This window comes from Xiphophorus couchianus, chromosome 19 (genome assembly GCF_001444195.1).
Source record: "Xiphophorus couchianus chromosome 19, X_couchianus-1.0, whole genome shotgun sequence".
In the NCBI taxonomy this organism is placed as follows: Eukaryota; Metazoa; Chordata; class Actinopteri; order Cyprinodontiformes; family Poeciliidae; genus Xiphophorus; species Xiphophorus couchianus.
Window position 1 is genome coordinate 18,637,861 of NC_040246.1, and position 14,060 is coordinate 18,651,920.

General features: G+C 37.6%; 1 protein-coding gene across 1 annotated transcript in view; it reads left to right on the forward strand.

Annotated features, from left to right (window-relative positions):
• Nucleotides 1–14,060, forward strand: part of LOC114133941 (fibroblast growth factor receptor-like 1) — a 46,642-nt gene that overhangs the window by 26,402 nt on the left and 6,180 nt on the right. Inside the window, exon 3 of the mRNA XM_028000102.1 lies at nucleotides 3,739–4,011. Within this exon, the coding sequence (XP_027855903.1) occupies nucleotides 3,739–4,011 (273 nt within the window). The remainder of the gene's footprint in view (nucleotides 1–3,738; nucleotides 4,012–14,060) is intronic.

The window sequence follows — 14,060 nt, forward strand, 5'->3', positions numbered from 1 at the left end:
AGAACTCCTACACAAAAAATAACAAATGCAAAAAAATGTTGAGAATCTAGGGAAGTTATCAAATTAGTATGAATTTATTATCAGTATCAGGTCTTTGAACCGACTGTACAAACAACTCAGTCTATTTTGAAGAAAAAAATCACGAGCCGGTCACGTCGGATCTCGAGAAGCTTTTTTCTCATTAAAACAATTTTCTCTTTCTTTAATTTTAAGATGTTCTGATAAAATTTCGGTTTCTTCTGCTAATATTATGTCTATAGTCCCGTAATTTAACTAAAATTATTGCAGTTTTAGTTTGTGCCACTATCATTTTAAAGATATTAACAAGTGATTCCAGAGGTCATCAAAGGTCAACCAGCCAGGCCACATTTACAAAAATCAAGTGAAATACGGAGTCATTCAACCAACCAATCAATCAATCAATTTTATTTGCAATGCACATTTCAGCAACTAGGCAGTTCAAAGTGCTATACATCATAAAAACACAAAAATAAAAAGTCATAGAAAACTCCACAAACTTTTATGCTACATTTGTGCAACAAAAAATGTTTAATTTTTAAGATTTAAAGAAAAAAGTTTTAATTGATCACCAGAGATCAACTTGTCCTCTCTGGCCACATTTACAAAATCAAACAAAATTGATATAAATTAATTTTACTACATCTATGCTAGTTTGTGCATCCAAAGGGGCATTGATTTTATGTAAAATCAACTTTTTTTAGCTTTACATCATGTTATAATGTTCTTTTCTCATCCAAAACACACTTGGAGTGACGCTTTGATTATTTCATGCATGTTTGATGAATCCTTTAATCTCTATGGCAACCATTCAGCTGTGCAAAAAGCCTAGGTGGCCTTAGCCCCGCCTTCGAGGCACAGCTCCTCTTCAGGGCTGCAGTTTCCAAATTTTCACCTCACAGAGCAGCCCTCCCCCATTCAGCTCCTTCAGACTAGTCAGGAGAAATTAGCAAACATCTGCTGGAACATCTGCCGATCTTGTTATAGGAGCTACTCCTCACTGAAACGCTGGCAAAAACATTGTTAAAGGGTTAATAGAGGAGCCATGTTGTGACTCTGAAGAATTTGAACTAATATGACAACATTTAATTTCCCTTTGGGATCAATTCAAGTATTTTTGAATTTTGAAATTGAATGACTTCCTGAAGGCGGAGTTTTAGAAAGAGGAGGAGTTTTTAAAGCGACAGCCTCAATTCCAAGGTGCTAAACCAGGAAGTAGAATTTCTTTTGTCATATTTGATATATATAGTATTTTTAGGTAACACATGATCATGGAAAATGCATCTTTTTTTTTTTTTTTAAAGTTTCCAGAGGTCACCAGAGATCAACATTAAGTTAATTTAGCTAGAATATTTGACTTGAGACCAAATTTGTGGTTTTATAAATATGGGGTCGGGGGGTTGGTTGACCTTTGATCTCTGGAAACATTCATATTCATAAAATAATAGCAGCACAAACAAAAATCGTTGCTGCACAAAAAGTTTGACGCCAATTTTGTTTGATTTGAAGACGTTGTGTGTGGATGGCGTTACCTGCCACCACACTGTTTGCCACATATATGCATGAAATGCGCCAAAGGAATGCGGCCCTGTGTGAGTTGGAGAGGCAGTGTGTACTTACCCTGCGCGTTGTTTTTACTGCGATCCAGCCAGCCGTTTGTTCCGAGGCACAGACTGGGCTCTGTGTGGAGCTGCAGGGTCTGGCCGACTCGCCTCCCCCTCAGTCGCCCCTTCAGGCTTCTGTTTTTCCTGTGTGTCTGCTCCGCTCACTGATTCAGGGTTTTGTTTGGCTTTTAGTGGTGTTGGAGGGTTGGGGGGCTCTGTTCAGGCTTTCTAACACCATCACAGGGCGTTTCGGCCCGGTCCGCTGCACCGGATCTGAGGGAGCACCCCTGAGCCAATTAAAAGCTGGAGAAATGGCTGCTGTCCATTTCGCTCCCCCGCCGCCGCCAAACCGCCTCATGGCTTTGATCTTTGCATGCCAAACGGAGAACGAGAGCCAGAACAGTTTACCCTCTCTGCTCACGGAGCAACCACACGGCTTGCCCAATTATTACAATCTGACTTCAAGATTTCTGGCTAATCTGCAGAAAATAGACAAACTTTACTCTTTCTCTTTGCCTACTGTTAGAGAGAGAAACAAAAAGCCAGACTACCTGTACTGGTTGTTCTCTCTACCAAAGGTAAGATTTTTATCTCTTGATCAGTGGCCATTTTGTTGATCAATAGCGGAGTTCCCCAAGGCTTAATACTCGGCCCATTATTATCTTTAGTATCTTTTAGGAATTTTTCACTTTCAATTTTGTTACACATATAAATCATGCTTTTTAAGTGACTGATGTTCTAGAGAAGTGGATTATAAATGGGAATGTTTTTCCAAAACAGTATTTGTGTTTGTGTGGCTATGATTTTTGTGTTATAGTTACCTAAAAGAATTAATAAACTTCTTATCATCACTTTTATCGTTATCACAAAATATTGTGATGAAACCTTAAGACCTTATCGCTTCACCCTATTTGGAAGCAACTTTTGGCGCCGACCTACAACCCTGGACTCAAATGTAAAATTTATCTTAATGTTATTTTTTCAGTTAAAAAAACAATGCAAAATTTTAGGGATTCATCTATTGCAGTTTTCTGATCAATCATTGACCTTTAAGAAGCCTCACCTGCCAATTATGATACTGGCCAACACTGATTGTGTGAAAAGTTGCTAAATGTAGCTTTCTAAGGCTGCGTTCACTCTGCAGCCTGAAGTGACCCAATTACGATTCTTTGTCCATTCAGATTTTTTTTGCTGTGGCCGTTCACACTTCCAAATATTTGCGACCTGTATGTGATCTCCAGTGTGAACTGCAAACGGCCTGAAAGTGTCCCGCATGCACAATAGAGGGCGCAATAACATCAGCGTGTCCAGAGTTTTGCCAGCCGCCATAAAGAAGAAGTGCTCAGTGTTTGTGGAAGTGAACATGGATGCTAACGGTGGAGCATAGCTTATGATTTTGAAGTTGTTGTCCGACTGGAGCCAGCACAGTAATGGCTTAATCCTCATTATGGTTCGTCATGGTTGTTGCTTTTCTTCTCGCTTGTGTGTATCAGGATGCAGAACAGTGATGTTTGTCGAGTATCAGTGACGTTCAGGTCAGATGAATGCGAGCCGGACGTTAGGTCACATTTGAATCGGGTACCCAAGCGGCATGGTTCGCATTCGAAAAGAATCCGAGCTGTGTTGTTCAGACTGTCATGAAAAGATCAGATACTGACCTGTATTACGTCAAAAAAATATCTGAATTGGGTCACTTCAGGCTGCACTTGGCAACAGAGGGTTGATTATTGTTAATTCAACTCAATTAAAAAATACTTTACAGCGAAGCAGAAGGAGACAGAGACTGATTATTAAATGTTTGCAGATAAGATCAGTTTTACGTGTAAATATCTGACAATGATCCAGTTTTAAGTAAATTTATTGGTTTAATGGTTCACCTCTACAATATTTAGCAATTCAATGATCCAAGGCGGGACAGAAAGTTCACCTCTGAAAGCCTCAAACCAGCAGAACAAACTTCTGTAGTGACCTGGTCAAAGTCTAGACTTTAATTTGATTGAGATGTTGTGGCTCTTCATGATGGTATAAAACTGTAATGTGGTTCAATAAAAGCAAATCCCCAAAGAATTTTCCATTTTCCTAATCATGTCATATTTCTGTTCTTCTTTCTCCTCAGGACCTCCTCGGGTTTCGGACCGGGTCACCCACAGACAAACGGCCCGTTTGGGAAGCGCCATCAAGCTGCCGTGTCCCGTGGAAGCAGACCCGCCGCCCTTCATCCGGTGGACCAAAGACGGACGCATCATCCACAGCGGCTGGATTCGCTTCCGCGTGCTTCGGATGGGCCTGAAGATCAAGGAGGTGGAGGCCGACGACGCCGGGACCTTCAACTGCCAGGCGACTAACGGCTTCGGCAGCGTCAACGTCAACTACACCCTGATCATTATCGGTGGGTACGCGCCCTAACCGTGCTTTCACACCACGGTGTTCGGTTTACATTCACACCAAACCTGTTTGGTTCAGTTTAGCCAAACTCTGGTTGGTTTGTTGAGAACAATGTTCTCAATGGGCCGGTTGTGCCTGAATGTGTTGATGAAAACCATTAACAAACTGTTAAGATAAATACGTGGCAGTCGCCGCATTCAATAAGTGCTAATTACAATTAAATAATATTGAACATCTCTTCACATTGATCGGTCCTTTCCAGATTTTTTTTTAATTGTTTTTGTGATTTTTTTAAAATCCAAATGACAGATTTTGCAGTGCTAATTTGGGAATATTTGCAATACCTGCAAAAGTATGACAATAAGAATGTCTTAAAATTATGAGAAAGAGGTTTTTTAATGAGAAAAAAACTTGAATAAATAATTGTCTGGTTGTTTTTCATGTTTAAGTTTTCATAAAATTAGAACGTAATTCTCCTAACGTTAACACTTTACTCTCGTATCACGACGACTGTATTCTTGTAACATTAAGACGTTATTCTTGTAATTAAAAAGATCAGAAAATATCTTAGTCTGACCCTTATATTTTGTCGTACAGTTGACCTGAATTCAAAGTTCAAATAAATAGAAGCTGTAAAATGTGATGGCGGGGTGCGCTGACATCACTCTGAAGTATGGAATCCCATTGGTGGAAAATATCCAACTTTTCAAAAAATTAATTCTTCAAAAACCAAAAATTCAATTAATGGATGAAATTGGTGTAATGCCCAGCTGTAGTGATAATGAGGTAAACAGGTTTTCTGATTCGTTTGGGTTGTTTAAAATGTAACAAATGTTTAAGAAATAAATCAATTTAATCGCCTGATAAATTAAAACAAGTTCAATAATTTTAGTTTGCTTAATTTATTGTTTTTTCTTTCTATCAAAAACTGGACAAAAGTCTTCAGACTGGTGTTTTGGTCTCAACTAGCCATTTTCTGAATGACAATTTTAATTACAGGGACTCCATAATTCAATTTATTTGTTGTTTTGTTTATTTTGTATATTTAATGTCATTTTAAATTTAATAAAATTATATTTAATTACCCTTTGGGATCAATAAAATATTTTTGAATTGAATTAAATTGGAATGTCTTGTAGTTCCAGTGTTAAATGCTCTCTAGAATTTAAAGTTTATTGAAATATATGAATGCAATCTTGCATTATTATGCCATTACCATTACATTACTTGATAAACAATATTATTGTTTATCACAACAACTAATGGGACAATTTATTGTCCAGCAAAATTCATCATGACATTCTTACAAATGTTGCAATTCTGTTCCCAATCGACCCGAGTCTACCGGACTAAAAGGAAGAGTTGTGGTTCTGACATGCGACATCATTTCCCTGCAGAGCGTGCCGCTGGTTAAAGACATCATCATTCAGATTTCTGGCGCTTTACCGCCTGATCCCCTCGCCTCTGCCTGCGTTGCAGCTCTTTACCTCTCTCTGTCCAAAGTCAACAGCAGCCTGGGATATTGTTTCATGCTGCTTCATCCTCTGTGACTCAGTTGGATCTTGAGCTCTTCCTTTTCCCCAGGCTGCCTGTGTGCAGGAGGTCCACAATAAGAACCACATTCAGTGTTAAAGTGCCGGTTTGCCTCAGAGCTCTGCGCAGGGCTTCCAGGATTAGAGACGCTCTGACCCAGTCTGGGTACAGTGCATTTCCTCTTCACCGGGGCGCAGCACGATGAATGAGTGGAGTGGAGCGTGAAGGCTGTGTTTAGTCTAATTACTCTAAGATGCCTAATTAGCCCCAGAGTCTGCTGTATCTCACAGGAGGAGTTTCACCCCGACCTCGTGACGGCTGTGCATCAGAGGAAACGCAGAAAACGCCGGTTGATGCAGCGCGGCGTGCACAGAGCACGGTTTAAGCAAGTTCAAAGCCTGGGTGTCAGCTGATTGTGTTTAAATTAGAGGCTGAAGATGTTGGAGCACAGCCATCTGTAATGCCAGGGTTGCCAACAGAGCTCTGCTAAACAGTATCAGACATCGCCCTTTGGGTTTTTACGTTACAGATACCCGTTCACTCGGTCTCAGAGCAGTTCTTGTTTTAAATAAAAATGAACCCCGAGTGGAGAGGCGTTGCTGAAATCTTTGATGATGAGAGAATATGGTTGTTTCTATAGGGTTGAAATGATTAATCGTGATCAATTGCAAAGTTTCCCCAGAAAACTTTAGTCCTGTGGTTGGGGCGCTAGGACATCATTCATCCAGCAGCCACATATTTTTGAGTCAATTTTTTTTTAAAGTTGACAGGAAATTTGATAATATCACTTGATAATTATGTGTTATTGGAAGATTGGAAGATTAATACATGAATACCAAGTACAAAGTCTTAAAAATGCATTTTAAAAAGTCTTAAATAAACAATGTTTAGCCTGGTGGGGGCACAAGTAAAGCCTGGTGGCCCGCCAGGCTTATAATATACTGGGGTAAAGCCTGATAATTGATTACTGAAATAATCGTCAACTAATGTAGTAATCAATTAATTGCCAAAAAACGCTATATGCTGAAAGAACAACACACTCAGAAAAGTTATTAAGCAATAACGCTACAAAAAATGTATACATTTTGCCTTTAAGATAAAAAAAACTTACTTTTCTATATATGGTCTAACTAAATCTTCTCAAATGGCAGCTTTAGCTTCACCCGGTTCAAATTCTGTTAAAAAATGCTATCTAATCTTTTGCTATCTAATCAATTATCAAAATAATCAATAGATCAGCCGTACACTGATGATAATTTGAGCAGACAGGGTTGAGCTTTTCACATGTTAAGAGTATTTTTTTAGCTACAGATGCGTCTCTTGCTACATGGGAGTAATATGTTGTTGCATTTAGGCAATAAAAATGTTTCATTTTTATTTAAAAGAAGGATTAAATTGTTTATTTGCATATTTTAAAAACTCAAATGAAAAATCTGCAAAATGTGCCAGTTTTTTATTCAATTAATTGATTAATTGTCAGAATCGGTTTATCGATTAATCATCAGAATCTATTAATCTATAAGTAAAATAATCGTTAGTTGCAGCTCTAGTTTAGGCTTCGCATCCACATGGATTTAGTGTCCTGGTAGACCGAAAATTATAATTTTTTAAACCTGGTTCCAAAGTGGATAAATTCCAGGAAGCAGGTTTTCGTGGCGAGCCGCGTCTTCGTTAAACGTCAACATCAAAGTCCGATGTCACTCTCACAAATAACAGACATGCCGACGTTCGGCAGAGTTGCCAGATCTGATTCATAGTTTTCAGCCCAAACACAATGTAAAACTTTCCCAACTCCAAATAAAATCATCCCAAATCTGAACCTGGAGGTAAGCAGTCAGTCCGACCCGGCTACGTTTGTAGCTCTTCTCACACTCTACGGTTTTCTTTGGAATGAGCTGCATCACATATTTAAACTGAAGACCTGCTGAGAAAATCAGTTCTTCTGATTTTCATCAGGAGGGTTTTTGCCCTTTATGGAGTTGTATCGAAGCTTTCTGGCTTCCCTCTCAATCCAGATTTTCTCTGCTGTAATTCCTCCTCTTCCTCATGTGGCGAAGAGCGAAAAGAGAGACCAAACACACACTGCTGTTTTCAATGCCAGATATGATTTCCGATTGATTTATTTTTCTCATTTTCTTTTCTAAAAAAGAAATTACAAAGGAGAGAAAACGTTTTTGAAAAGAGGCTTTTATTTTAATCTTTGATCATAATTCAAAATATTAGCAGAATAAAGATGCAATTTTAATAGAAAAACATTAAAATGGTGAGAATAAGTAGTTTTGAGTTGGGTGATATGAATTTTATTGCAATATTTTGGGGTACTATTGTGATAACATTAAAGATTAAAAATCTATTTAGTATTTTTTAGAAAACTGTATGACTAAAATTCAACAGCCTTCATAGAACCACAAAAAAAAAAAAGATTCCCATTTTAAATAGGTTTCTTCAGGATGTCATTTACTTAAAAAAGTGATTTATGTCTTTTAACGTCACACAGATTTAACCACATTTAATCATATTTTCAAATTTGCTGATATTTATTGACACTCTAGTGGATTAAACAGTAGAGAAAATAACATTTCAGATCATACTGTGTGAGTTTTGTTAGCTGAAATTGTCACAACAATAAATCAAAATTCTTATCATGATTAGAAATTTTTCACAATAAATGATAAACGATATGATAAATGCCCACTCCTAATTTTGGGTAAAAATGTTTTAGAGTTAACAAAATCTGAAATTTTTTGTTCTTTCTTTGAAGGCCGAATCTATTTCAAAGATTCGGCCTTAACTCAGTTGTTTCAAAGTCCTGGTACTGATGATAATTTGATTCTGATACGTTAAAAGATGAAGTGTTTCCTCAGCTGCAAACCCGATACCAAAGTAGAACCTAAAAAGATGCTTTGGTAGTTCTCATAAAACTGCAACTTCATTCCCCTGAGATTACAAAAGTTATAGTTCGAAATAACAAAAACTGAAACTGAGAAAACATTGTTGTCAACAAAAATTAATACAAACGGTAATTAATGTGGAAAAACTATTACAAGAACTATATCTTACGTTTATGGAACAAACACACTGAAATCATAGATAAATTGTTTGTTTTTGTGTTCATGAATCTATTTATTAGCCTTTTGAACTGATATGAAATTGATATTTTTTCCCAATACAAGAAATTTATGTCAGCTGTTGCCAAATTATGGTATTCAATATTCCTCCTTGCGGTGTTTATGCTAGTCCGCAAAATGGCGACAGCAAACGTTGGGAGAAAACGCCAGAAAACACCAGTCATTTGGTCGTTCAACAATAATCGAACACATTTTTTGAAAATGGTGTCATATGTTGAGTATTTACTACCCAAATGTTGTATATATAATCACAATACAATACTTTGACCTTTTTTAATTCTGCACTTAAAAATGAACCAAAGTATGAAAAAACTAAAATTACCTAACTAAAAGTAAGCAATATTTAATTAATAATAACTAATAAAAGCTAGCAAACACTCTAAAAACTAAATCTGACTAATTTAGACAAACAAAAAGACACATTATTAAACTACACCATAATGAAAAACCCTAAATTATTAGAACCCTGCTCTGCAGTACATCATCCCTGCAGACATAAACATTACCTCCAGTCTTGTAAATGTTAATATGACAATCCCATGCTAAAGCTGAGATAAAACCTGCTGGGACTTAATCTGCAGAGGACACAGGAGTCGCTGCATGCTCTGGACGGGGTCCTTGGGGGCTGATGGGGCCAGTTGTCAGGACTCCCCATCCAAACAGGGCCCAAACAGCCAGCTGGAGGGATTGAGGAGGCGCCGTGTTGCGCTGATGGACCAGATTCCTCAGATAGCTCTTGGGAGGACAGATGGGAAGAAAGAAATCTCTCTAGAACAGAACATGCCCCCCGCCCCGTCTCCTCACCGTCCTCTTTCAGTTCTCTGCTGGTTCTGTTTGCAAAGGAATGCTCTTGAAGTGCTGCCAGGTTCCAGTCGTCCTGACCGACTGCAGCTCTTCTCTTTGTGAGTCAAAAGAAACAACAAAGCGGCGTGATGGATGATGGTTGATGGATGCTGCGCAGGGAGTCGGCTACCCCTCATTTACACAACTTCAAATAAATAAACTCCTCTCAGATCTTCTGGAGAAACATACTGGCAGGCAGCTAAATTAATTAGCTGAGTTAATGGAAAGTTTTGCTCATGATAATTGCGCACTGGCAGGATTCTGACAATGAGGCCCAGTAATCTGATTAAAACGCACCGCTGCAAAAACAAATGAGAGACGATAAGCCAGCAGCTGAAGCAGGATGACGGACATGAGAGCAGAAACAGAAATCTGAGGCTGGGAGATAAATCAATTTTACCGATTAATCAAATTTGAATTATTAATCGAATTGTATTGATTAATCAGATTCTACTGATTAATCGAATGTTATTGATCAATCAAATTTTACTGATTGATTTGTTGGGGAAAATGTAGATTTTTTTTTCACTAATTCACTCCTTGTGTTTCTATATTTCTTGTTTGACAATTGTGTTTTGCAGATTCAATTTGTTTGTTGTCTGAATATTAGGTCCAGGCTGTGGGTTTTTAGTTAATTAGCAGAAAAAGTCATAATATTACAAGAACAAAGATTTGATAGGGTTATGATAGTTTGGGGTTTTCATTATAGTTTAGTTTTATTTTGCTGTGACATTTTGCTTGTCTAATTTAGTTAATTTTAATTAGTTTTAGAGTGTGTTTGCTAGTTTTTATATCAGTTATTACTAGTTAAATAGTGTTAGTTTTTATTAGTGATTTTAATTTTTTCATACTTTGGTTAATTTCTAGGTGAATAATTCAAAAAGGTCAAAGTGTTGTATAGTGATTAGTATACATCGATTGGTCAATGAATACTCAACAGAAGATACCATTTTCAGAAAATGTATTCACGTGTTTTCTCCCAACGTTTGCTGTCGCCATTTTGCAGATTAGCATAATCTGTCAGCTGTCCACAGTTAAAATCTAGTTTAACTGTAAAACTAGATAAAAATCTAGTTCTCCTGTTGGCTCTCGTGAAGCTTTTTAAAAAAATTTTGCTCCCATCTGGAGTAAAACATCCAGATGTTCGCATGTGTTAGCTATTTGGAGGTGATGCAAGGCCGTAGTGCTGAGCTTTCTCTGGACGTCACATAAACCCGAAAGGGCTGCAACCAGCGACTATTTTAGTTATCAATTAATCGATTCTTCTGACGATTAATCGATTAGATACAATGTTGTTTTTCTATCGTAAACGCAAATCATATGTACATTTTATTACAGTTTTGACCTAATTGCTGCTCTGAGTGTGTTCTTCTTTCATCAAATGGCCTTTTTTTGAGTCTGTACACTCCAGTTAACGATTAATCGATTACTAAATTAGATGATGATTATATCAATAATTGATTCATCACAATTAATCCAATTAATCGTTTCAGTCCTAATGCCAAGCCATCCCCGGAGCCCACACTGATATAAAAATCCCTCCTCTGGCTCGTTCTTGTGCCTCAGCCAGCAGAAAGTGTGTGTGGTGGAACCGTTTCCTGCGGCTGGTTTTGTGAATGAAGTGAGAAAGGATGGCGTCAGACCACAAACACTGCAGGGACATCATGAATGAATTCGAGTTGGATCAAAATTGCCTTTTAACAAACTTGAAGTTTTCAGCCTCAGAATAGGTTGCATTTGGATCCAGATTCTTGTAATGTTTACTGGTGTATGTGGTGAGCACCAGCACCTCAGAGCTGACCTTTCGTCTACTTCAACTGCTCTGCTTCACGTCACAAGATGATTGCAGGACTTTAACAACTACCGGATGGAGGCAGGACTATGTCTGTCAAAAAAGCCAATTAAACTAAAAAATGCATAGAAATTATCAGTTTTATAATTCTTCTTTTCCACTTTGCAAGTGATTATTACCAGTCGTTTAGAAAGGCAATAAGATTCTATAAATGTTGCAGATAGTTATTTACCTTGACTCAAATTAATTACACATAATCAGTGAATATATTTATTTTATAATGGCTTACTAACTCGCTTTAATTGTGAATTAATCGATTATTTAAATAATCGTCAACTAATTTAGTAACCGATTAATTGTTAACTGGAGTGCACAGACTCAGAAAAGGCCAACTGCTGAAAGAACAACACATTCTGAGATGTAATTCAGCCAAAACTGTACAAATATATACATATATATTCCATTTAAGATTAAAACAACTTAAAAATGTTTTCCTCAGAACTTCACAAGTGGTTTTCACTTCACCCAATTCAAATTTTGTACAGAAAAAAAAATCTTATGCACCTTTTGCTACCTATTCATTAATTGGTTAATAGAAAAAGTTGTTAAAAGATTAGTGCACTGTATTGTTAGGTCAGGCAGAAAGGATTGAACTTTTCACATGTTGATGTTAGAACTATATTTCAGCTGCAGATGCATCTTTTGCTACAAATGATCAAGCGTTCACTAAATTCCATTTTAGGCAATAAAACTTATTTTCTTATTTAATAAAGGAAACATTTTTTTTGCATCTCTTAATGTATTTTTAATATTGTATAAAAAATGTAAATGGCTAAATGAAAAATCTGACAAATATGCCAATTTTTTCTATCTGAGTAATTGGTTACCCATCAGATTAATCAACGATTATATTGATTAATCGATATAATTGATTACTCAAATAATTGACGATTAGTTCCATAATCGATTCAACACAGTTTATCCGATTAATCGTTTCAGTCCTAATCCCCAACCATTTCCTACTTGGGGATTGATCATTAATCAATTCTGTTGATTAATCATCAGATTAATCTGATTAATAATTGATTACTAAAATAATCGTTACTTGCAGCCCTACATAACAAAGTTTTTGATTAGTCTTAATCAGTTAGTTTTCTGCTTATGTCTCACACTAAAATTCATTCAGGCTTAAAGTGTGAGAAATGAGCAGAAAACTCCTTGCTTCTTTTATTTGTGATAAAAATCAGCTTTTGGTTACTTTCCATCACACTAAATTAATCTCTGAAACAGCTAAATGTATATGTTTGGCCTCAAAACGTCCCACCTCTGCAGCTTTCTGAGCCTGCATTGTGCCAAAACAATAGTGGCACGGGATAGCTTTAACGGCTCAGATGCATAAAGAGCGTCATTGTTCCCTAAAATCACCAAAAAGCAGAGAGGAAACAAATTCAATGAAAAAAAACTGAAGTCAGAAAGAAAACCCCGGCATTGCGGGACCAGGATCTGTTTGGATTGGGAAGTTCAGGAACCGGCAGGAATGTGGAGAGCCCAAGTGAGCAAGAGGGAAATATTTCTTTGGTTATTATCGTTGGCCAGTTAAAGCCCCTCCAAATAGCCATGACATCATGGCTGGGATCGGTGCTGCAGGGGACAAACAAAGGAGGGCCTGTACCTAGAGAACCCAGGAGAGCTCCGACGGTTTCAGGGTTCTCAGAGGGAGGCAGAGCGGCGGGGGTTAGAAGTCACATCTGGCCTCTTTACCTGACCCAATCAAACCAAGAGGAGGGAATAAAGTGAGTCAGACTCGATGCGGCAGAATCCAGCAGAGCCAGAAATTAAAATCAGTCACAGAAGGTAGAAATAGTTACGTTGAGTCGCAATGAATACATTCGCTTATTTTTTTTATTTTATTTTAAGAATGCATTGGTTAGAAAAGCTGACTGTGGATGTACCTTCTGTTTAATGTCTCTGTCTGCAGAGCATCAAATGTAGATGAAGTTTCAGTCATTATAACGTCTTTAAGCCCAGTCTTAGCTGGGCTGCATGATGTCAGCCAGTGACTAAACTCCAGCTGTCCGCTCTAACAGGGCTTAATAAAAAACGATCATATTGCTTCCAAATGCAGCAGAGTGTGACCCCAGCATGCAGCCTGCGCAGAGAGTCTTAAAACTCATTTCTAGGCCAGCTTGACTCTGTAGCAGTAACAGGGTCAGATGTTAAAAGTGCTGCTTGTTTTTGACTTATTATGCTTCCTTAAACATGTTAAGATTATCCTGTGGGCTACAAAAAAAAATTTTTCATCACATTTATGCCACACAATCATTCTTAGATAATGACATTTTAGTCTGGTAAATTATTTTAGCTCCTCTTAGAATGAGCTGTTTTAGGGCGTCTTGTCACTTTAAATCCAAATAAGCTGCTGGTGGCCACGCCCCCCAACTCAACGTTTATACTCAAAATGGCTGCAGACAAATGCTTAATTGTACAACTACACATAACAAGAATGCAGAAAGTTGTTTCTAAATAGAAAGTCAAAAGCAAAATACTTGCCACATGCTGGAATGCCGCTGGGGTTGCTAGGCAACAGGGCTGGGCTCTTCTGCGGTTGCTAGGTAACATAGAATGTGACTCAACATTCAGAATGTTTTCAAAGCTGCTTCTTTTCCATTCACTAAAAAACACTAACTTATTGCCAAAAGAACAGCTGAGTGTTTTTTGTTAAGCTTCTGGACTGTTTTTAGAAGCAGCTGAGACACA